The sequence below is a fragment of the Palaemon carinicauda genome, chromosome 42 (genome assembly GCF_036898095.1).
Source record: "Palaemon carinicauda isolate YSFRI2023 chromosome 42, ASM3689809v2, whole genome shotgun sequence".
NCBI lineage: Eukaryota > Metazoa > Arthropoda > Malacostraca > Decapoda > Palaemonidae > Palaemon > Palaemon carinicauda.
Genome location: NC_090766.1, coordinates 29,562,576 through 29,588,072, shown reverse-complemented (window position 1 = coordinate 29,588,072; position 25,497 = coordinate 29,562,576). Strand labels below are relative to the sequence as shown.

Sequence of the window (25,497 nt, the reverse complement as noted above, 5' to 3'; positions counted from 1 at the left end):
TATCACCTTTGACCCAGTCAATCTGCAGCTGTCCTGAGTCATCAAGTTTCCAGCCTTTGCCTACTGGACTTGGTATATCTGGATATGGCACACTGGACTTATTCCAAACATATGTTTGGTAGTTGCATCTGGGGATATGCATGTGCAGTGATGACCTGCATGGTGGTAGCAAGCTCAGATCAATGCCATCACAACTGGACAAAGTTTAGCCTTTCTTGGGCTGGAATTTTTGTCTAAACATATCATTGCGCAGCTTGTTTATGTCTTTGTAGTTGGCCTTTCCATACATACAGCAGAAAAACTGTTCAAGTTCATTGAATGTTTCTTCAGAAAGTTCAGCAGTGGTTGCTAGAGAGATTAATGCTGAATGGTATTCAGGATGGGCATCAAGTGTCTTCTTTGGTGTAAGTTTACCTCGGCGAACGAAGGCACTTGTTGTATTGCATCCTGTGAAGGAATAAAAAGAGTACATGAGTTTACAGTAATCTGTACCATGGATCAAATAACACAGATGGGTCAATATCTTGAGAAAGCCTCAACAGCAATAGGAAGACATCAGTATCTGGTGAACGGACTACAATCACCTTTTCTGCACCAAATTATTTGGCAGCATGGATGCAATGCAGAATGATCCGAGTATCTGCTTCCTCCTGTGAAGAAAATAGGTCCTGCACCTGCATGGTCTGAACAGTCAATCCATCCTCACTTGTAAGGAGAGTGCATTCTTCCTTATACACAAAATAAGTCTGTTGTATAAATTTATGGGCATATTTTTCTGTTTGCCACTCACACAACAAAAGTTTGATCAGTTGTTCTTTGTTTGAGTCATTACTCATGAAAGATGTCCAGTCACGAGGTACTTTTGTACTTGCACCTTTGATAAAAAAATGTTTGTGATTCACCACGACGCGATCGCTCATAGCTCTTTATGGAATTCTCCTTGTATGCATCTGTAACAAAGTCTACTCTTGGTACCTTTGGCAACTGCTCAAACTGTTTGTTCCTCAAAGGTAGTAGGCAGGCCAACCAGAGCTTGCAAAATTGCGTTGTCATCTATGAAGTACACAGTTTCTTCTACCTTTGGTGCATCAGTAGCTGCAACACCAGTCTCCAGTACATGTGACAATTTTGCTTTGTCTGTCTTCAAAGGATGACCATCGTCAGTTGAAAGTGCCCAGGGTATTGGTACTAATGGATAGCTTAGTGTCTTCTCCAGGCTGATGTTGTGCTCCTCAGAAAGCATCACCAGCTGTCCAAAGAGGTTTCTTTCAGCTTTAATCTGAATTTGTTTGTTAGTCGCACTTGTAACCTTCTTAACTTGACTTAAAGAGGCAAATATGCTCAGTTTGTTTCTTGGGATGGGTTGGTGGAAACTAACTAACTTGCTCTGTAGTCTTTGTGTTATGAACTCACTGAATGCTTTTTCTCAAAGTGCATCAGCGCTCAACAAGTCAGCTTCAATTTTTGAAGTTGCTGGTGCTCCAGAAGACAAACAGAATAATTTATCCTTGACATCAATCTGAAAAGGGTTGACAAATCCCTTAATTGCTTCAAGATGAGACTGGACGTCTGACTCTGATTTCGCAATTTGTGACTTTCTGATTTCCTTGTGTGTATCAAGCTCTGTGGAACTCATGTCTGCCATTTTATATGTCGCTTCCATAAATGTAGCTCTGGCATGGCGGGTGATGCACCACCTGTTGTAGGCTGCAGGGTTTCTACTGAATCTGATGATTCCACAATGTGATTTTGCATGCCTATTGATGGTCTCTTCAATTATGAGGCCCACTGGATTCCGTGAAGATGGAACATCTGATCAGGAAACACTGAAACCATTTTTCCGCAACTAGTCCTCAGCACCAGGGTGGGTGTGTGACAAGTTCATCAATGAGAGAAGGTACACTGGAACATACTGTGCATAGTTATGATGGTTGTAGGCAAAACACACTGGGCACATGTCCCATAACGAGGCTATGTATAGATCAAGATCATTCAACTTTGTTGCCCTAGCAAATCGCAAGAGCAATGCCACTTTGTCCATATAGTTTAATCATAAACAAGCTGTTTTGCCAAGTTCTCCATGTCTCACTTGATCTTTGAAAACACAGTACTGCTGATACAGCTCTTTGAAGCAGTCATTTGCAAGGAGGTCATTCAAACCAGATGGAGAAGGTGACTGAATGAAGATCTCAAGTTGTTCATGTAAGCTGGCATTTAATGAACTTCCTTTTGCACTCTTGACATAAAAGGCATCAAGTAGGAGCCGTTCTAGGGTCTCGTACATCAATTTGTGAACTCTCATTGCACGATTGTAATGTTTGCCCCTCAACATTTGATCAATCGATCCACTTGCACATACACCAGCCTCAATGATGATGTCCTCAAAGCCTGTGCCGGACATCATCTTTCCGACGACTCCAAGGTATGAGCAGATTGTATGAAATGCTCCAATCCTTTCAAAGAACACCACTGTATTCTCGTCGGTTTTGCCACAGGATAGAGTAAGCTTTCATTACTACAGCTAGATCAAAAGTTACGATAGTGACCTCCTGCTGCACATCCTTTGTGGCCTGCTGGCATAGTCGGAGTATGTGCTGAACTGTGGCATTATCAGTAATTGCCCTATCTACTGGCACCATGTAATCAACTGTAGACTGAGCACAGGCTTCAACATAATCACCTTTTCCAGTCAGTGACAACCATCCAGCCCAGCCAGGAACACTTTGGATTCATGAAATGAAACTGGTATTGTCACAGATACATGTTCCACTCTCAAATTAGGCTCAGTCCTACTCATGAAACAAGGTGGCAGTTCTTTATCCTCATAGTGAATTGACCTGTCTTTATTACTCTTCCCTGACTGCTGAGGTGGCTGCTCCCTGTTCATGTCACAACTTGCACTACTAGATGTCTCCTGAATGACAATACCATGTGCTACATGTGTGGTTCCAGCCCCTGGTGGTATTTCTTCAGACAGGTCGAAGCTGTCCCAGCTGAAGGGGAGAATTACATTATCCATGCAGGATGATATGGTTGCAGGAAGTAAGGATTCCTGTGTGTTGATTTGGTTACATATGGCAGTTTCTAGCCCCATCACTTGGGAATATGACTGACAGTGACCGAAATGATTCAGCAGTGTAATGAGCTCAGCACTTCCTGTCATATGTCTCAAAGCTATTCCAAGAAGAACATGTTTAGACATTTTCCATTCTCCTCGGCTCATAGCATAACATACATCTTGAGCACATGAATCAACAAATCTCTCCATCTGTGACGGAATATCTTTAAATGGTTTCCCACATAGAAGCTGCAACAAAAAGTTAATCAGGATTGGTGGTGGTTTGTTCTCTGTGGACATCAACTGCGCTGCTCTAAGTGGCCATGGCAGTACGGCTGCATTCCTTTTGGCATCCATCAGTTGTTGCCTGAGCATCATAGCTGCTTCCTGGAGAAACCTTTCCTCAGAGGTGGCCATCTCAAATGCTGCCTCTACTGCTTGTCCAAGTGGTAAGAGATCAGAATATATAAGTTCACTTCTGTAGTTGGGTGCCCAAAATGTTTCTCCAACTTATTCTTGAGTTTATAGGTTTTGTAGTTTGGATTGTAAGTTGATGGAAGATGTTCTTGTAAATATAGCAAATATTTCTCTTTTAACATTGTCACATGATCTACGTTGCACCCCTTGATTATATGTACTTCAACATAATCACAGATGTAGGAGAATGCTTCGCTATGGGCAGCTAAATGTTCAACAGCACTCTGATCCGGCTCTTTATTAACATTTCGCTCCTGCCTACGAGTGTAATCTCTGCGACAAGAATTATGATAATGTGCCTCACGTGCTCGCAAGTCACAGCCTTCAATCTTTCCAAGTAATGTGTAGTCATTTTTATGCTTTGCAGCCTGTAGTTGGAAACTCTCTGACACCTTGTCTCGTTTTCTGTTTTTTTTTTTTCCACAGAACAGGCACTGACCTGAAGGAAATAAAATTGATGAGGATGATACTCACTTTCGATTGGAAGTTGAAGGCCCTTCGTCATCTTCAACTGGATGTTGTCGTTTTCTATTTTTGATATGACCAACATTTGTATACTTTTGATAACACTTCCTGTGTATTCCATTGGTATTTGCATTCAGCATCTCTGGAACTTCTTCACAGATTTCATCCATCCTCACATTAGCATCAGCACTAGCTTTGCGGAGCTGCACTGATTCCTTGATCTTTTCAAAGCTTACATCAGTCAGTTTTCGAACAATTTTGTCAGTTTTCTGTTCAGAAAAATGTATAATGCAAGTCCTTTTGGCACACTCTGCAGAGGCTTTTTTCTCTTACTTTCCTTTTTCCGTAAACCAAGTGGACGGTCTGCCATGCTGACTAATTATCACCAGTTGATATTGGATCCTTTGCCTGAAATGAAAATGCATCATAATTTATGCACAGAGCCAATTTCAGAAATCTGGAGAATATATTGTTATCTATTGACACCAAAATGATGCAGTTATGTAACAATTTACAGAAGTTACAGAGAAAAGTGGGTATTGCTAATAATATGTGGCCCTTATACAATCTATTGATTATTGTCACTTAATTCATATATTTTGGGAAATTAGTGAACGAAACTGATATGCAATATTTTAAATAAGAATATGTACAAAATCAAATACAGAAATGTAAACAAATGCCTCAACAATTTCATCAGTATCAGTAGCAACTAGGTACACGTTCCCATTTTCGAACAAAAATTAAGGGTAGGGGGTACAATAATGGCCCTGGAATACGTAATAATCATTAATTATGGACATAATTATATACCATTGTGTAGCTCTTGGTCTTGGCATTATGTTGGTACCAGAAATGTTCACTTAGTTTGGATATTAAGGAAGTTAGAGCCAATAAAGCCACACAACGTCAGTGCGGCCGAAAATGTGAAAATTTGGCCGGCGGTTTGTACAAAAAGTTATAATTTTGCATTTTTGCCGCATTTGTGTGTTTGGAAACACCCGGATATGCATAAAGGACACCCTAAGGAAGAAAACTAGGGGGGTCGTGAAAATTCCCTGGTGGGGGAGGGTTTCACTTTCTGGCTCATGGCCTAATATTCTCCTCTGTCCTTATACACCTGAAAACACAGATTACCAAACAATTCTTCTTCACTCAAGGGGTTACTGCACTGTAATGGTTCAGTGGCCACTTTCCTCTTGGTAAGGGTAGAAGAGACTCTTTAGCTATGGTAAGCAGCTCCTCTAGGAGAAGGACACTCCAAAATCAAACCATTGTTCTCTAGTCTTGAGTAGTGCCATAGTCTCTGTACCATGGTCTTCCACCGTCTTGGCTTAGAGTTCTCTTATTTGAGGGTACACTCTTGAGTACACTATTCTATCTTATTTCTCTCCCTCTTATTTCATTAGACTTTTTTTTAGTTTATATAGGAGATATTTATTTTGATGTTACTCTTCTTATAATATTTTATTTCCCTTTCTTCCTTTCTTCACTGAGCTATTTTCCCTGTTGGAGCCCCGGGCTTATAGCATCCTGCTTTTCCAACTAGGGTTGTAGCTTAGCAAGTAATTATTATGATAATATTAATAACAATAATAATAATAATAATAGTAATAATAATAATAATAATAATAATAATAATAACAGAATCTCTGTCGTGGAGATGTAGATTATAGCCAACAGTTCTCGTTGGCTGTCGTGGCACATGTAGTAGATAATTACATGACAAGTTGACAACAAGATCAATTTTTTAAATGCTGGATGATAAATGGAAATGAAAATTATTTATGAACCAAATAACATGGTAGAGAAGATCAAGAAATTAAAGAAAGTAAAACTTTTATAGGATATTTTCTACTTTATCCAACTGTCTACGCAAATACAAACAATTTCATATGTTCACTTGTAATAACTCACAGTTTTACCTTCAAATTGACTTTAATGCTAATTTTATAGATCAGCTCTTACATTTTAAAAGTTTTACTTATATATAAATGAAAATACCTTGAGAAAATAACTTACGATCTAACTAAATATATACAGCTAATTAATGTCATCAATCATGAATCCAGTAAATCTAAATATTAGATTTTACACATTACTATAAACAAATGGTGACACCTTACACTACCATCAATCATAAATATAACATTTCCAAACACGATGATACTATATTTTCTAGTAATACCACAATTTTGTTTTTCACACCTCGTAGAACCCCTTATTACACTAGTTATTATGACTTCAATTATATACAAATTATCTTACAGAATATCACAATATTCAAAGTACTGAATGATGTCCGTACATGTACCGTATTCAATCCATCACCAGTTTTTCACTCTCTTTTTAATATACAGCATATGTAGCAACTATTTAAAAGGACCAAATTAAAACTGGTGTTTTTGGCTATATCCAAACAGGTCCATATTCTATTCTTAAGACATTCCTCACCAATCAGTTCTGGTCTCTCAACAGCAAGGAAATGGAAGGAAAGTCCCCCACAATATTGGATTAGCTCAACATTCCTGAAAAAGAAGCCAGAATGATGAAAATAGAAAAAAAAAGAAGACTTCTTTGCTTAAAAAATGATCCTAATAATAATACATCGCTTAAAGTTTATCAAGCTGAACGGGTGCTAACCTCAGAAGAAGTACTGTATACCTAGTTAACCTCTGATCATGACATTGGCAACCAACATTAAATAAAAAGTATTAAGTTGCTCAAAAACCAACAACTTATTTAAAATTATACTTTTAAAGGAAAAAGTAGATTGGTAATTTATTCAGAATAATCACTGTTAATAGAGTTCTTGAAACACTTTTTTAATTAATTACTCGTCAAAGAAAGTTAATATTAAATCTATAAAGATTAAAAGAGACAAGGCAAAAAGTATGAAAAGGTTAGAATTGATTATAATGATGTTTCAATTGGTTTTAAAGATTATCCTGTCGGAATCAAAAGTCACGAACTGATTGTTGTAGTGATAATGAACTTGACAGAAACAAAAAAGAAATGGACTGACACATTTAACTCCTTTGATCCCCTGGTTGCATGCGTAGAGCCACTACTACTCTTCCGTGTGTTAAACTAAAGACTGCAGTGTCGAGAACATGTAAAGACAGCAAATTTTGACCGATGTGAGTGATGGGTATGCATGAAATAATTATATGTTTCCAATATTTGTCTGAACCAGAACCCTTCCTACTAACAGGTGAACTCTAAAGCCCTGTCTACACGATCAAGCATGCCCCACGGGCAAACAGTGATACCAGACGACAATAGTTAGTAAGAATGAGGGTTGATGACGTCAGAAGCGGGAAAACCACAGACAGAGATCTGGCATCATACAGTGGTGCCAGATCCTTGCCTTTAGTTTTCCCGCTTCTTACGTCATCAACCCCCATTTTCACTAACTATTGTGGCCTGGTATCACTGTTTGCCCGTCGGGCATGCTCGATCATGTGTATTATATCAAGGACAGAATTCATCTTGAAAAGCTTTTGTGTCATAAAAGAAAAATCTATGAAATGTCATTTTCCAAGTCTTTACTTATTATGCAATTAAAGTAGATGTATCATTTATAGACAAGATTTTTGTCAGTGGAGACTTTAATCCTGATGCATTATCATCTTTATATGATATACTGTATTGAACTAACTATATTTTTTTCCAGGATCTTGATACTAGGGCTGATCGAGCTGTGTTGGAATACGTATCCATCTACTTGGTGGAGCTCATCTCTTCTTCATGCGTGCCATTTAGCTCTTTTGGTAGGTCTCTTCCTGAACCGACCTACAGACAAACAGGCAGAAAGATACAGGAAGCTTTTTGTAAAGAAAGATTAATGTTGTGATGAAAATTTTAATGCTTTCTATTCAAAGGTTTTTTCTTCTCATGGAAAACATGGTTGAATTTGGTCCCTGAAAAAATGTTTTATGAAAAAATATTTGAGAATATTTATTTAACATCATCAAATAGTTTGTAAAATTTGGGTATGAAAAGAAAATAGAATATAAAAGTTTTTAAATTTGTTTTATTTTGATTGCCAAATATTTATATGGAGAGGACTTATAAATTATACAATGTACTAAATTGAGTGGAGGTAGTCTTAAAGGAAATTATGACCATAGAGTTTAAATTCAAATATCTATTTTCAAACACCAATAATCATTTTTGAAGTTTTACTAGTGTGATGAATACATCAGGCAAATACTGATGATCAAAGGTATGATGAAAATGTCTCCAAAATATATTTAATCCTTCCTAACAATATTCTAAACTTCTTATTATAATCATATACTATGTCACTTATACCATGACTAGTAGTGTATTCCAAGAGATCTTTTCACTGCCAGAACTTTGTCCATAATCTTTTCACATTCTGTTTTGTGGTATACAAGGATGGATATCTATTATAGTGAGTTTCATGCCAGTATTCTATGTAGAATGAAGAGAATATAGGTCATTAGAGCCATGTATAGATAAGCAATTACATTAGCAGAATGGCAGGAGTCATAAAGATTACAAAAGGTGATAAGAGTGTCCCGACTGAGATGGTGAGGGCACGTGTTGAGGATGAATGGTGAGGAGGGTTTGGGAAGAACCTGTTAATGGGAGAAGATTGAGAGGTAAGCAGAGAATTAGATGGAAATATAAGGTGAAGGATGATATGGAGAGAGGAGGTTTGTGGAAGATGATACCTTTGATAGAAGGCATTGGAGAGGGTGCATAAGGCAACCGACCCCTTAATGTAGGGATAACGGTGGAAAATAAGAAGAATTACATTAGCATAACCATGGGTTCAAAATTAGTCATCAGACCAGCTAAAACCCTACAACCACTATGTTGCCATAAAGAATTAAATTGAAATTATTTTAAGTTCATGTGTACAGATATATGTTAGATTCAGCTATTATATTGTAACTATGAACATAAAGCTATCCTCAAACTGGTATTATGATCTTGAAACTTTTGCTTTGAGTTTAAATTTAAAAAATCAACAGGTTACATTTATCAATGCTATGCAAATACAATGGTCCATAATCTTTCGAAAGGATTTAGAGTTTATTGTTATAATCATTATTAACCAAGCTGCAGTCATAGTTACAAGGGTCGAAGGCACAAGTGCTCTAGATAGAGAAAGTAGACCAGTACAGAAAAAAAGAAACTATAAAATGGAATACACTATATTATAGAAATTCACTGTTAAAAGACTACTGAGTCTGTTCAACAAGAAAGCATTTGTGCAATACATAACATGTTTTACTAAGAATGAAGTAGATTCTATCTAACTCTAGTAACAAATATTAAATGTGTTTGCTTTTGGTTGAACTATATACTGTTCACATTCACAATAAGTATCTAATCTAGTGGCCAAAAGTAACGTCTTGTGTTCTCATTTTGTATATATTCATCCAAAAGCTTTGATAACTGTGATGAAATTTAGCCACTTTCCTTTCACACCACCAGTGTTCACACCATTATCATAACAAATACCAGGAATAGAGTTAAAAGGTATGGAGACCTTTATATAAATGAGGTTGAACCTTTATTCAATCTCACCTATACAAGTATTTTTCAAATCAAATATTTTACAAATACTGAAATAAACTTGCACATGTTCCTAAAGGGGCTGACCTGAGTGTGACCCTTTTAGCGTTGGCTATTAATGGTGTGTCTCCTGTCATTCCAAATATATTATTCTTTTACACCTTCCAGGATGGCAACGTTCAAGTTCCACACCAAAGGTTGCTAAATGCCAGATTTGAGGCCATGGATATTTTAAAAGCATTGTCTCAATTGTCGAACTGTTCTGAAACAAATTCTTTTTATGAAAATTTTGATATAGATGCAAAATTATCCATCAGCTACTTATGCTCACTTAATACTTTTAGACCCTATCCAGTATGCTGGTATGCGTTTGGCCATTGTAGTTTTTAACCGCCATTTTTAAGTCTTCTGGATCTGTATTGCCAGCCTGTAATGACCTGGTGTAAAGGTTTCACCCCCAGTTTCAAGCTACCCCCCCCCCCCTGGTAACTTGAAATCGGTTTCAGATTACCCGGGGGTAGTTTGAAACCGGTTTCCAGCTACCCCCTCTGTTTTCAAGTTACCCCCTCGTCGGAATATAAAATAATTTTTTGGGCTCGAGGCATGTCGTCCTGATGGAAGTTCCTATAGGCAGCTTCCTACTGTATAATATTTCTGTGAGTGATATTACAAGAGAAATACCGTCAGGTATCACAGGGTTCTAACCCCAGGAATGACTATCCTAAGATATCTTGTATAATCAGGGACGTATCCCTAGATAACCATAGATATATGCACCCCAAACAGACTTAACCCAGTCTAGGAATCTAAGGAGAAGGATAGGTGAAGAGCCATTACATATCCTCTCCCTTCATAGCGCTACTCGTCCCTGATAAACTCATTCTATTTTTCGCAGCTTACTTACACGTTCATTTCTTTGTCAAGAGCGCCTTTTCTCTACTTTTTGGAGTTGTTTCCTCACATGATGGCTTCCCTTTAGTCGTCAAAGTGGAGTAACTGCTTTCGATCCCTTCGGGGAGTGGTTATTTGACTTTTTTATGGCGATGAAGGAGCGGGACGCTCCGAGTCCAGCTAGCTTTTGGGCGCCATTTTGTGTGCATTTCTGCCCTTGTTATTTTATGTTCACTTAGTTTTATTTCAGTAGTGTTACGTTAGCTAGCTTTATCTTGGCGTTGTAATGCCTTGGACTCTTTTTTTGTGTTTGCTTTTACTACGTTTTATGGTAGTTTAAGTTTTGGTTTTATGCGTGTTTGTCCGGCTAGCCTAGCTTAGAGAGTGGTGGTTTTATCAGAGACGGGTTCGCCGATAGCGATTAGGCCGTTCTTACTGGTCTCGTTGGCAGCGGTCTTTTTACCCTTAAAGGGTTTTTTCCTCGGCTATACTAGTTTACTAAGCCTATTATGTCTGCTGCCTTCAATTCTCTGGTTTTTTTCGGCCTTTTAAGCTTAACCTAGCCCTCGTTGGCGAATCCGTTGGTCCGCCATGCTGCATTCGTTCACGATCTCCCATGCTAGGACTGTGCAGTCTTTTTGAGTTCCCCTTTACGAAGGGTGAGCTCCTCTTGTCTGTGTGCAGACTTTCCTGTACTGCCGTTCTATCATAGCCTCTGGTATTTCTCGATTGACCTGCTGCATTGATCTTTTAGGCTTAGCCTAGCCCTTGGTGGCGATTGGATTAGCCCTCGTCGGCGAATCCGTTGGGCCGCCATGGTACATACGTTCTTGATCTCTCATGGTTGGACTGTGCAGTTTTTTGGAGTTCCCCTTTGCGAAGGGCGATCTCACCTTGTCGGTATTCCGATTTACCTGTTCTGCCTCTGGGATTTCTCGAATTACCTGTGGCATCGACCTATAAGGCATAGCCATTCTGCATTCGCTCTTGATCTCTCGTGCTAGGACTGTGCAGTCTTTTGGAACTCCCCTTTGCGAAGGGTGGCCGTTTGATGCATGGGTATAGTTTCTCCATGTCGTCACCTCTCTTTTTATCCTAGTCTTTCCGAGAAGGACATTGCATGGAATTTATTATTATGTGACCTTCCATGGCCGTCGGTGCTTGCGGCATTGCCTCCACTAGCGGCGCTGCCTTCAGCTACGGCATGGTTTTTTCTGCAGGAACCATTGCCGTTTGTCTCTGCCGCTCAAGGCACCTTTGCCCCTAACGGTGTTGCCGTTACTGGTGTCGGGGCTAGTACTAGTTTATAGGAGGGGTTGACTCTACCAGCGCCTTAAGTCACAGAGGAGGCTGGCAGCGATGGTTTTACCCCCTAGCGATGCCAGTGCTTCCTGCAACGCTGGTATATCTGGTATACATGCCTATGGCAACACCTGAGTAACGGTTGTCTCCACCTTTCGACACCCAAATATAGATTTTTCCTACGTCAGAATCTGTTTTATAGTACCCGTTCTGGCGATATGTTGCTGCTTATGGCTGTGCCGCCACTGGCGACACTGCCTATCTTTTGGCAAGGTGTCTTCTGCGGAATCCCTTGATCGTTATCTCCGCCGCCCTTGGGCACTATTGCCACTGACAGCATTATCGTTACTGGCAGCAGGTACGGATATCGGTACCAGTGCCTTTGGGCACATAAGATGTTGGTGGCAATCCCATTCTCCCTGGGGTTGCCGGTACTTCCGGCAACGCCAGTACCCTTAGGGCACAGGCCTTTCTGCCCTTTTTTATCTGAGACCATCTTACATAACTAAGATGAGTTCTCTACTTACTGTAGGTGAATTCTACTACAGGTTAACATAAAAGCCTTAATCCTTTAACGTTTGAGGTTTCTTTATGTAGGTTGGGCCTGGGAACTCCTTCTACGAAAGGGTTCTAGGCTCCTGCTTTGAATAACCACTACATATGGTTATTGGTTTTCTACCAATTTGTCCATTTCTCTTTGGTCGTGTGAATTGAATAGATGTTTGGTAACTCCATAGGCTAGTTATCCCTCCCGGGTTTTTATTATTGAGGTTATAACCTTGCTTTTATAAACTACGGTTTGCTTTAGACTTGCTCATTAATCGATGTGTCGATTGCTTAATGATTAAGTTTACCTGTACCATTGCCCTCTAATTGGCCATTTCTCTATGGAGATATTGGAGCAACGGATCTTTCCATGAGCATTTCCCCACCCCTTTTTTTCCCTTTTTAGGCCTAAAGCAATGGACCTTTAGGGGTCAATTTTTTCCAATCTCACGTTCTTTATAGGGGAATGGACATTTTGTAATGTATCTTCTTTTTTCTCACCAATGGCATTTACACACAATTTGAGGATTACTATTCCCTTAATTGTTTACTTGGAGCATTAATGACCCATTTCCTTTGGCTTTTGGTGTCTGCTAGAGGATGTAGTACTCATTTGAACCCTTTTCTCCTTACAGGCAGTGCCTATACGGAGATGCACTGTTGAGTACATATTTGTGTCAGAGCTGTGAGACATCTCTGTGGTCTTGATATTTGCTGCACACATGTGAAGTGTTGAAGGATGAAAGGCCCAGTATTTTACTGGGACCATCAGGATTGCAGTGTTTGTAAGGATTTACTTCACCCCTGATGGGTCTCGGAGGATACCTCCGATGACGACTGCATGTTCTTCCCACGGTACCTTCGCACCTGGGTAAGAGGATGAGGTAGTCTGATCTCATCAAGGATTCAGTGGTGTCTACCAATTCTGACTCCACTATGACATCAGTCTCCCGATCTACGGTTACGATTGCTTCTTCTGTGACGGGAGCTGTTCCTGCCCGTTTCTCCTCCCAACATCTGCTAAGTTCATGGAGCCCCCCAGTTCCCGAGTACCTTATGTACTACAATACATCTGGTAAATATGGCTAACAGGAAAGCCTTCATGGAGGGGAATTAGTAATACCAGGTGATGGTCTTCAAGGCCTCATGGGAAGATATCCAGGCCTTGGAGAAGAAAGAGGAGTTGCCTAGAGTTAAGGTTTCGCACTCCTAGCTACCTTTTTGCCCGCAGCAATGATGACGGCAGTGGGTATCAATTTACAGATTGTCGACTTTGGTAAGAGCTTGGCCTCCTTTGTGGCCCTGGACAAAGTGGTCTTCCACTTTGTTTCGAAGAGCTACATCAGTGGATTTAGCCTTTTGTGAGGGTAAGCCTCTCCCACCTTTGGAAGAGTGCACACCAGTCTCACCTTTCTTACCACACGATTCCGTCCACTAGACCAATTTCCAGTTTATTTTTGCTGAGAGTAAACCGGATACGGATGCGGCCGGCCACCAATTTTTTGAGAAGCTGCCCAGGATTCCTGAACTCCTCCTTAAGAGTGAGTCCTAGACCAGATTATGGTTGTCAATGTTGATGTCTCTGTAGTGCTTTATGGGAATAATGATCGGGCATTTTGCAGGTGCCTTCGTCTTTCCTTGCTGGTGAAAACTCATGTCGACAACTTTATGAAAGACCTTTATGCTTCATTTCAGGTATGTCGAGCCTGCAGTGAGCATGTACTTGACACAGCTACCATCCACCATGAGCTGAAACGTTTCTCAGCTTTAGCATCTGGGAAAAAGACTTGTTTCCTTAGAGGAAAGTTACGGATAAGGCTGTCGCAGAGCTTAGAGGGTTTTCCTGAAGTGGAGGATCTCATTGAAGAGGTAGTTCACCCCTGGAAAGGCCACATCCAAGAGGTCTCACAAACTGACTTATCATGGTAAGTCGTTTGTTCTTTCTTATGCCCCTATCCCTCAGAATGTCTACGCTGTGCCCTTATAATTGGTGTCACAGTCCCCGGCCTTCCACCCTATGTATGAGTACGGGATGTCTTCCGAGGCCTTCTTGACAGTGGAGACAAGTCCAGAGATCGTGGATTTTGAAACGGCAGTGGAGGTAGCGGTTCATGTCCTGAACACAAAATAATGAAGGCCTCCAGTAGGGGGACGGTTAGCCTTGTTCAAGTATTGTGGGTTCTTCAGTCCTTGAACACAGAATGTCATTTCCAACGGTTTTGCTTGGAAGTAGTAACAAAGGCCACCACAGTTCAGGAGAGTCTTCCAGGAACATCTTGTTTGGAACAGTATGTTTAAGATCTCTCGAAGAGGGGAGTTATCTGCTGCGTGAGATCTATGAGATTTCAAGATCGTCTATTTGGTGTGCCAAAACGGTTTTGAGCTTACCTCAAACTATTCTCGCCTTGTCTGGTCTAAACCTGTTTGTTCACTGGGACAGGTTCCAGATGTTGGCTATTTCACAGATATGGACCTTACTACCCTTAGAGGCTTTCACTGTCTCTATGGATTTTACTGACATCTTTGTATTGTCGGTTAGGTCAACACTTATCCCCCTACCTTGGCTGCAGCCTGTGGAGAAGGGTCTACGTAATCAGAGCTATGCTATTCGGGCTCAGCATAGCTCTGAGGGTTTTCAGGAAGTTTACTGATGTAGTCATACAACAACTGCGGTAGACAGGCTTCTAAGTAGAGGCGTACCTGGTTGACTGGCTAGTGTGAATTCCCTTGGCACAGAGTGCTCGGAAGCAGCCAATTGAGTTTTTGGTTCCTCTAGTCCTTGGACTTCAGACCAACCTTAAGAAATCAGAACTGACTCCAGCTCAGGACTTCCCGCGGTTGGAGATTTGTTGTGGCTTTAAGTCTCACTCCCGTTCTATTCCTCCCTGTAAGGGAAAGGAAATAGAGACGTCAGTAAAGTCCCTGATCTAGTCGGGGATGATCATCAGGCGACGCTCAGAGGAGGTTCGAGGATCTTTACGATTCATAAATTTTGTCCTCAATGTAAATGCAAACAGAGTTTGAGGAAGGAGAGCCTCCAACGCTCTTCCTGACCATCAGAAGAAGACCCTGGTCTTACTGTGGAAGTAACTTAGACCGTGATCCACTGCCATAAGTCTTTCACAGACATTGCTGTTGTGCTTTCCTCGTCCAGTAGTGACACTTTGTTCAGACGCCTCGTTGGGAGGTTAGGTGGGTCATAACCCACTCAAGAAAGTGCAAAGCTGTTGGTCTCAGAAATTTTAACAATACCACATCAGTATTCTGGAGTGCATGGCAGGCTTCTTGTCCCTCATAAACCTATACCTGAAGGAGAATATTCATATCCACTTAAACCTCGTTAACAGAGTTATAGTCTATTGATTCAACAGACCTGAATCGAGGTCTCCTTAATTTAACCACGTAATGATAACCGTCTTTACGTTGGATCATAAGAAAAGTTGGCATTTGTCAACGTCTCTCCTTCAGTGAGATCAAATCTCTGGCCCTCAAGTGGATCTGTTTGCAATGAGCTTCAGCATGATATTTCCCTGCTAGGTAGCACCTAAAGTGGTTCAAGCACCAGTGGGCATGGATATTAAAGTTCGTCAATGTCCCTGGATGGGAGTCGTTGGACGACGATTTTCGTGTTTCCGCTGTTTAACCTCCTCGTGAAGGTTTTGGACAGGTGTAGATCTTTCAAGGGATGGCAGCTATGGTGGCTCCTTGGTAGCCAATGAGCAACTGGTTTCCCATGGTCACAGATTTGAATCCCAACTTGTGCCGTGACCAGCTCGATTCTGTCTCAGGATGGACAGCAGGAGATTGTTTATGATTCATCATGGAAATCGTACAATCCTCATCTCATGTTTGATTTCACCCTATTCCTGGGAATGAAATTGAAAATTCAACATCATAAGTGGGTTTTTGTGGAAACTGAGTCGTCTAACACCATGATTCAGTATGAAACGTCATGGACTAAATGGGTCAAATATGTCAAAGACATAAATCCAGGGTTGATTACCATGGATTTTTGTTTAAGTCTCAAGCTTACTTTGCATATTTAAAATCTGGCCTCATCCACAATTTCGTCATACACTTCGGCCCTCACTAGATCTATACTATATGCCTTTGATGTCGAATTTTATTCGGATCTCTTCAACAAAGTTCCGAAGGTTTGTGCAAGGCTACGGCTGTTGGCTCCACTGAAGCCTATCTCTTGGTCTTTGGACAAAAGTTTTGCAATTCACTTTAGACATAGGTAATCAAAAAGCTTCTATTCTTGATCCCACTCAGAAAGTCATCTTCTTAATTACGATGGATTCCGGTGCTCCGGTTAGTGACACTAACGATTTCTAAAGACGAGAAATACATTGAATTTTGGGATAATGGTGAGGTTGATTTATATCCTGATCCCACTTTTCAGACTAAAAATGAACTTCCCTTTTCACCTTGGGGTCTATGGAAAATAGTTCCCCTTCAAGGTGATCCTTTCCTTTGTCTAATACACTGTCCAAAAGTGTATTTGCTGAGAACAGTACAGTTTAAGGGTAGTCTTTTGTTTCAAAATGATACAGTGGGGTCTGATTTGTCTCTAAACCAGTTACGAAATAAGATTACTTACTTTATATGAAGAGCGGACCCGGTTCGTAAGACTTCGGGTCTCAGCCGTAAAGATGCGGCTTCCTTCTTGAACTTTTTCCAGTATATGTCCATTGAGGGACTGCAGACATATACTAGTCGGAAGTCCAATTGGGTTTTTCTTCAGGCATTAAATGAAGCAATTGGAGGAGACACGTCATTTTGTGGTGGTTGAGGGGGTGTTATCAACCCCGCGGCAACAACGTAGCCCACAATGCATCCTGGGGCTCTCCTTCAGCTTGTTATTAGCAATGAGAAAACAGAAGTTTTTGCTTCAGGGAAAAAGGAAAAATGCACTTCATCCTTTAATTTTCAGATTCCCAGGTGTCTTTGTGATGCTTTGTGTGTTCCTTCAGTGCTACAGTCTAACTGTCTAAATGTCATTAAGCTATATCTCATTTGGCTTGGGTGATTAACCCCTTGTTTGGTACAGACGTGATCATGTGTCTCTTGATCAGGTTTACCTTGTCATAAGTTTCCTATGGTTCTTTATGTCATGTATTTGCCCCTTTATGCCACCTTATGTATGGGTAGGAACGGATGCATTTATTTTGTACAAAATTTTCCATGTGAGGTTAATGATGGCTACTTGCTAACCTTGGCACTGATTATTGTGAGTAAAAGACTGTGAATTGTTCCATGACTTTTACTTTTACACCCTACTATTATAATGATAATTACTGTAGTGGCTTTATCTTTAATGTGCCTTCTCATTATTATCCTTTCTGAACATAATTGAATTTAATCTCAAGGCGAGTTTTAGTTACATACGCCTCACCTTTGATGCCTCCTTAGAGCTCCTGACAATAGCATCAGGTGTTTTTCCAATTGTGGGGGCGGAACCTTGGGTCTTTATTGTTTCCTTGTCGGACCATCATACTTGTCAATTCTGCCTCCGAACGGTTCTGGGATATATAATTGAGAGTGATACCTATGCCTTGTCGGAGTAATCCTGTAAGTGCATTTCGGTTTTAGGACCTCTCCCTTTGAGGCTTCCTACCGAGGCATAGATAATTCCCTGGTACACTTCCATCAGGACGACATGGCTTGAGCCCAAAAAATGGATTTTGATGTAGGAGAAATCAATTTTTCGGTGAGATAGCCATGTCGTCCTGATGGCCCACCCATTACGTTGTCCCTCCCAGATACCTCGTCGGATGCCTCTTCTTACAGTAGATGCGCTGCTATGTAGATTGAGTTTATCAGGGACGAGTAGTACTATGAAGGGAGAGGATATGTAATGGCTCCTCACCTATCCTCCTCCTTAGATTCCTAGACTGGGTTAAGTCTGTTTGGGCTGCAGATATCTATGGTTATCTAGGGATACGTCCCTGATTATACACGATATCTTAGGATAGTCGTTTCGGGTGTTAAAACCCTGTGATACCTGACAGTAATTCTCTTGTAATATCACTCACAGAAATATTATACAATAGGAAGCTGCTTAAAGGAACTTCCATCAGGACGACATGGCTATCTCACCCAAAAATAGATTTTTCCTACGTCAAGATCCGTTTTATATGAGTGTATATATGCATCATGCATTTATTGCCGACTTCGCAGTAGTAGATTAAAATAGTTTATTTTCATATTTAAGACAAAATATTGTGAAGGCCTATTAGTGAATTATATGACACGTTAGAAGCCACAGACACTGTCATTTAAGTTTTTGTGATAACGGCGAGGTAAACAATTATTGTAGTGCGCGTGTGATTGTCGAGAATAGTTTTCTTTTAGCATCTCAAATAGATTCAATTCATGTGCTTCAGGTGCATGAGCTTCACACAACAATATGCGTGGAGAAATTGTCACAAAAATCTATAACCAGATGTGTACTTTGTCGCTATACTTTTTCAAATTTACGAAGAAGATCGAGATGTACCTAAGGACAAAAACACACTTTGCCATAATTGTAACATTGTATTTCGAAAATAGAGAAAACGGTGCCATTTGATGGTTATAGTGAATACCATTACTTTAAATATTAAACTTTAATTATACAAAATCTCCACTTCTAATTGTTTTACTTTTGTAACATTATTCAGTCGTACTATAAAGAAACGTGACAAAAAATTGCCACTTTTCCGTTATAGTTTCTCAGGTCAGCAATGGACATTCATTAATAGGCTTTCGTCAGAAGGTATCCCTTGTGGCCAGGTACTGGCAGGAACCTCCTGCCGCGAAAGTAGCTTGCTGCTTGAGTTCCACACCCAGATGTAGAGAGAGAGAGAGAGAGAGAGAGAGAGAGAGAGAGAGAGAGAGAGAGAGAGAGAGAGAGAGAAAGAGAATTACAAACGGTATAACAGAGATGCCTCAAAGATTATAGCCAATCAAGGAAGACATACAAAAGCATCATAAATATTTTGTCAGCCAGAATGGGAAGTCACCCATCCCCATACAGAGCAACAGTAGACTATTTATTTGTCAAGCACTAGAGATTGTTTATAATTTTTCGAAATGTTTTGCTTCAAAAAAACAGAAAGGAGATCCTGTTTCTGATGTTTCTAAAGCAGTTTTTTGCATAGCAGAAGCAACCAATTTAAGCAAATCTATTATCGCATTCAAATGAACAGTAACGCAATTTGAAAAATGGTTCCGTAAGCAGTTTTTTTTAATAGGTGGTCGATTCCCAAAGGCGATTACTACCACGTACAAGATAATCAAATAAAAAAAAAAAAAAAGGGCGTTTGATTTGTGGCCCAAGGACGAGAAATTGTTATTGTAATTCGTCCTCTTTGTGGTCATTCCGATGAATTAAGGAACGCTTGACTTGAGTGCATTGGTATTATATCAATGTCTTTCTATAGACCTTGTATTATACAACATGGAAATTTACACACGGCATGTGTCTTGATTTCGTTTTGGAAAAAAAATAACACATAAACCTGGAGAATATTTATCTAAATGTTTGAGTGGGAACTTAGTCCGGGAAAGTCTCCCTATGGCCCTTACACAAAGATCAGCAGAGGAGGATAATGAGCAATTACTCTCGGGACACAAACGCCCTGCTAATAGCTTTACTGCCACAGTTCACCAACCTTCACTCTTAAATACAAAAGGGGGAAATTTTACTGTCTAGAGGCCGGAGAACTCCACACGTGAAAATAAAGTAATTTATGGCCTACTCTAGCTTTATCAGGTCTATAGTCATCTCACTCTTAGGCTCTGTTCCAACTACGTCCCAGCTACCCCAGTGAGATGCTGGACAGGTATCTTTCGTTAATGTAATTAGAGACAAAACCAAAAATGGGAGCAGTGATGTAAAGTAAAGTTTAAAAGTTTAAAGATAAGGATCTTTACCTTCGAAGCAGATATATTAATACAAAGTTCCTCGCTAAAACCACTTATAGACTTACTTAGGCTTACTCCTTTCAGTATCGGGTATTCTGTCCCGTGATCAAATATTCATAATTTGCACATTGTATTTCACAAATTTACATCAAAAGAAAATGGACATCTTAACAACACAAAAATATCATAAAAGGAATGCAAATTAAAAGCAATTCAAAATAATGAAAAATGGTTGATTAGACACGTGGTCTGCAATAATTAATAATCAAAATTGGGTCGGACACGTGGCCCATGTGACCCAGAGACTGTGCTAGTCTCAAAGCAAAAAATGATATAGAAAAATGATTTACACACAATCCCACCGCACACAGTCCGAATATGTAAAAAGCCAGTTTCCCTATCAAGTTAAAATTAGTCTAAGCTAAAAATGGGGGAATAATTATGGCCATTGTTGTAGTACCTGCACTCCTTTGAAGATAGTCCTATGCACGTGATGGCTGTTGACCTGGTTGCACTTTGCACTCTTGACTGGCTCACCCCAAGAATTCTCACTTTGGCAATTATGGTATACCAGGCTCTTCTTCTTCTCAATCTCTCCGACCGGCAGCACTCCTCTGCGTCGAATTTTGGGAGAGAGGGGTGGGGGTGAGCCAGAGGTGCACAGATTAACTGACCGGGCCGGTCAGTCAGTCATGACAGCTTCCGAACGAATGGGCCGACTCTAAGGTCGAGAGGGATAACCTAGCTTCACCTTTCCAGAAATTCCAGACAGGTGATGGCCATGATGCGCACGGTAATCCATTGGGGGTGCCATATCGGGACTTCAGGACAGGGCAACATATTGTTGCAAGGAGTGCATAGGAGGCAGGATTTTGTACTAGATACATCAGAGAAATCTTGCTGCTCTAAGGGAGTTTATACATACAATAACCCTACCTATTCTGGCTTGCTAAAAATTAATTAATTAATGATCAATTAGCAATGGGCTGGTGCAATGGGCATACATCTTAAAATTAACAAACCTTAATTGGTATTGAGAAATGAAAGATGCATTAATTTAGCAGTATTAAAATTTATATTAAAATTCAGTTTAGGAATTTAATCTCGCCCCAAGTAGTTTAAGGAAAGAACCAACATACGCTGGGGTTACTAAGGCCCTTTGTTGTGTGCGTATCTACGCTGTGACGTCACGAGCATGGCGTACACTACTATCAACACGTTTATTTGATTTAGTTTAAAATAGTCCTCCCGATGTTTCATTAAAGAACACTTGATGTAGAAGAGAACGTTTAAGGAGTAGCTACAGTATTAGTAGAAGAGAGCTAAAAATACGATTAAAGGAAGAAGAGTGAAGAAAATTCTTCACAATAAATGATGGCCGTATCGAGCGTGCTTTCATCACTGTACTAGTATAATATTAGCAAAGAAGAGCCAAACAATAGATGGATAAAGACATAACATCAATAGATTATACCAGTAGATGAAACCGTGCATGTTTATATATATATATATATATATATATATATATATATATATATATATATATATATATATATATATATATATATATATATATATTTTGGGGCTCAAGCCATGGCGTCCTGATGGAAGGATCCTTTTTGGTAGCTTCCTTGGGTAATCACTACTAGGATTTTCCCAGAGAATTAAACCACAGGTTATCACAGAATTCTAACTTCTGGAGCGAGTATCCTAAGGGTTTCCCCTTAAGACATCGTGTATCAACAGGGGACACGCATGTATAAACGTGCCACATAGCTATCTGCACCCCATATAGAGTTAACGCTTCAATATGGCGGACAGGGAGTGGCTGGGAGCTGAGCCGCAGCCGATCTAGATGTGGCGATATCGGTACTCGCGATGTAAACAGACGGACGCCATTACTTTTGATGACGTCACGTCCGTCCTCATTCCTTTGCTAGTAGCTCGCTCGATTGGACGTATTTTTCCCTTTGTGCGACTTTATCTGCTTGCATCCTCGCCATGTCTCAACCTTTAGCTTCACCTCCTTCTGGAAAGTTGAGTACAAAGGTTTAAGTATTGTTTAAATAAGCTCTGACCTTAAAGTAAATCTTACTTTTCGAGATATTTGCATAATTGTGGCAGAGCTTTGCCAGACCGGTCAGCGCCATTTTATGACGCTGCTGTTGCTTGCATGCCTTATTTAGTTAGCCGCAACAGCCTTACCGGTATATAAATTACTAATCAGCGCTATTAGTTATTTAGTCTTCATAGCTAGGAACTTTATATCGTGTTTTTGACGCATTAGTTAGGGTCTTCGCTGACCCCATACCAGTAGGCTTTGATTAGCCCCTAGGCCAGTGAGCCTATACCAGTGTTAATGCATGATATTTCAGTGATCCTAGTGTTAGTTATGAAGATTTTGGCATTATTTTACAATACCATTGACAGTGATGCAAGTGTTTTTCGCCTTCAGGGACCATATAGGGGGTAGGTTATCTTGAGTGCCTTGCTAACCTAACCTTATGATAGGACCCCTATATGCTCTCTTCATCCCTAGCCCTAGGGCTTCCCTCTGGTAATCTTGTACCCTATTACATGTGATAGGACAAGACTCCTCAGAGTACTGTATCGCCTCCCCACCTAAGGGAATGACCCCTCCCTTAGTGTTGCGGACCTTAAAGGTAGGATCACCTCCTTTAAGCTGAATCGGTCCTTGACCTTTTCCTTGCGATACGTCTTCTCCCTTCCTTGATTAGGGTCTAACAACCCTAATCCAGGTTAGGTTGGGAGGGCTGGTTTATGTACCTTGCTGAAATATACGTGTGCACCGTTTTTCAGTTGGTCCACCTACTATAGGTTAGGGTGAGCATCTCCCTTCCTAGGTGGCCGCTCTGGTGCATAACCCATCCTTTCTTATAAGAAGACCCTTTCCTCCCCCCCAACCTATCTCTTGCCTAGCCTAACCTACCAGTAAGTTAGGCTTCATATGTCCCCTGTCCTACACTCCACCCTAGGCTGGAGTGCTAGACCCCGTGGTGCTCCCAGTGTTGTCCGCTCTGATACATAGACCCTCCATAGTGCTATGGAGTCAGTTATCATTTAGTCGACATGAAGAGTTTCCACCCCTTCTTTGGGTACACCCTGTCCTCTCTTGGACTGCCTTAGCCCCCGGCCATTGCGGCCCCTGCTTAGGATGATAGATTCACCTCTATCATGGTGGTACCTTTTCCAGAGGTGTCTTGACTAGGCTAGTACAGCCTTGCCATCCCACCTCCATCTTTGGTGCTTGTCCCTTGCCGCCTCTTCCCCGGCATCACCGCCACTACGGGTGACTTCCTTTTCCTTGCCGCCTTCCCCCGAGTGCCGGGGGATCGCCGCCGGCCGCCGGCTTACCGCCGTGGCCTCTCCATTCCCTCATAGCCTCGGCACACTGCCGACCCCTCCCGGAGTGCCGGCACTAGCAGCCGGCCCCCGGCCCCGGCTATGCTCCTTTATCCTTACCCCTGTCATCCTCCGACTGCCTCCGGCTGCCGGAACCGCCGCTCCTTGCCGGCGGCCGCCGCTACCGGCTGCCGCCACCCTGGCTTCTTTTGACCATAGAATGATCATTCTTGAATGCCAGAAACTCTGCTCGAGCGGCTTCCGGCGTGCCGGGGGTATGCCGGACCCGTCCGGAGGCGGCAAGATGCCTTGCACCCCTTCTCTCAGCTATCTTTACTAGCGATAGCTCCTAAAAACCGCACCTAGACGGCTTGTTAACGCAGACAAACTGGTACGGAATCGTACATTTTGTTCAGTTTTCACTCTGTCTTCTTGCGTGTTTCATCTTTACACGTAGCGTGCTGGAATGAATGAATGATTTAAAGTTTTCAGGATGCCTGAAAACTTTAAATCATTCATTCATTCCAGCACGCTATGTGTAATTGGCACGTCTGGTTGCCGGAACCTTACTAGGATCTCATGATCCCCAGACTTTCTTGATAAGATTTCAAGCCCAGTCTATAATATGGTTATTCTAGATGGAATTCCCATTATCAAGACACCTTCCATGGAGGCCTACGGCCACCTGGGACTGTCCGATGCTACGGCAACCAGCCGGGCGGGTTACACGAGGCATGCGTCTGTCTCCTTTCACCCACCCTTCTGTGCATCACAATTAATTTAAGTTAATATTAACTTGTTAATAATTAACTTTATATACGAGCCATATTATGACTCTACAATACTCATCGTCTCTTTCCTTTACAGGAGGAGTACGTCAGGTGTGACCACGACTTCTGCGCGGTCCGTCGGCCACACTTCTATGGACACACGGCGTGTAGGACACACGCCCCTTGTGCTCACAAGAGAGGGGATCTCAAATACTGGGGCCCCACCACCTGTTCGGTCTGCCAAGAATGCTTACAGAAAGCATTCTATGATTCTCCCTCAGCGGAGATTCGGGACACTGCTCGGGACAACCTACGCAAGTGGGTACGTGGCTTTCAGAAGAACGCCACTGGACCATACCTAGCCACAGAAGAAATGAGGTCTTTGCTGTTCCCAAAGGCCTCTCCAGACTCAGTGGTCCCAGTCGAACAGATCCCCGTAGTCCAGATTACAGTGGAACCTGATGTTGTCATGGCTCAGTCCATGAATGATTATCACCTGGATTCAGAACATGATGAACGCATGTCAGAGATCTCGGAGGACACCGAGAAAACCCTTATGGCCCAGGGTGAAGGGGAGGATGATGAAGAAGAGGACCGGGTTGTGTATACCGAGTCCGATAAGGAGGATGCCCCTCCCTCCATCCCCCCTCCTACTCCTACACCGACGGAAGTGTCTCTCCCGTCTACGTCCTCCACCACGACTCCTCTACCTACGGCACAGGATATGATTCGGCTCATTGAATCCGTGATGGAGCAGAAGCTCCAAGAAACTCACCAGATCATTCGGTCGATGGGAGGTTCCAAGGAATCTCGCAAAATCTCCATCAAGGACCTCCCCACATGCTCGAGCGACAATCCGTGGCGATTCGCCGAGCATATGGTCATCGCTGACGACAAGATCTTCGTCAGCGATAAGATCGGTTCCATACCCCTGGAAGAAGTGGAGTTCTTCCCCCGCTTTGAGGCGTATCCGGACTGTTACGTCCGTCTACGTTCAGAACCATCCTCAAAGGAAGAGACCGAACCGAAGGAGAAAATAATGTTCGATCTCTCGAAGGCCCAGGCTATGCTTGCCAAAGCGCTTAAGAGCAGAGGCTTTACCTGCTCTGGACTTCCGGCTCTGAGCAAGAAGTACCCCACCTACGTTGCGCCCGATGAAGT

The 25,497-nt window shown here is 41.5% G+C and overlaps 1 protein-coding gene across 1 annotated transcript in view; it reads left to right on the top strand.

Moving 5' to 3' along the window:
- Positions 1-8,030, top strand: part of Alg3 (Alg3, alpha-1,3- mannosyltransferase) — a 416,824-nt gene extending 408,794 nt beyond the window's left edge. The window contains exon 7 of the mRNA XM_068364818.1: positions 7,677-8,030. Coding sequence (XP_068220919.1) covers positions 7,677-7,848 — 172 coding nt within the window. The 3' untranslated portion in view covers positions 7,849-8,030. The remainder of the gene's footprint in view (positions 1-7,676) is intronic.
- Positions 8,031-25,497: the final 17,467 nt, after the last annotated feature.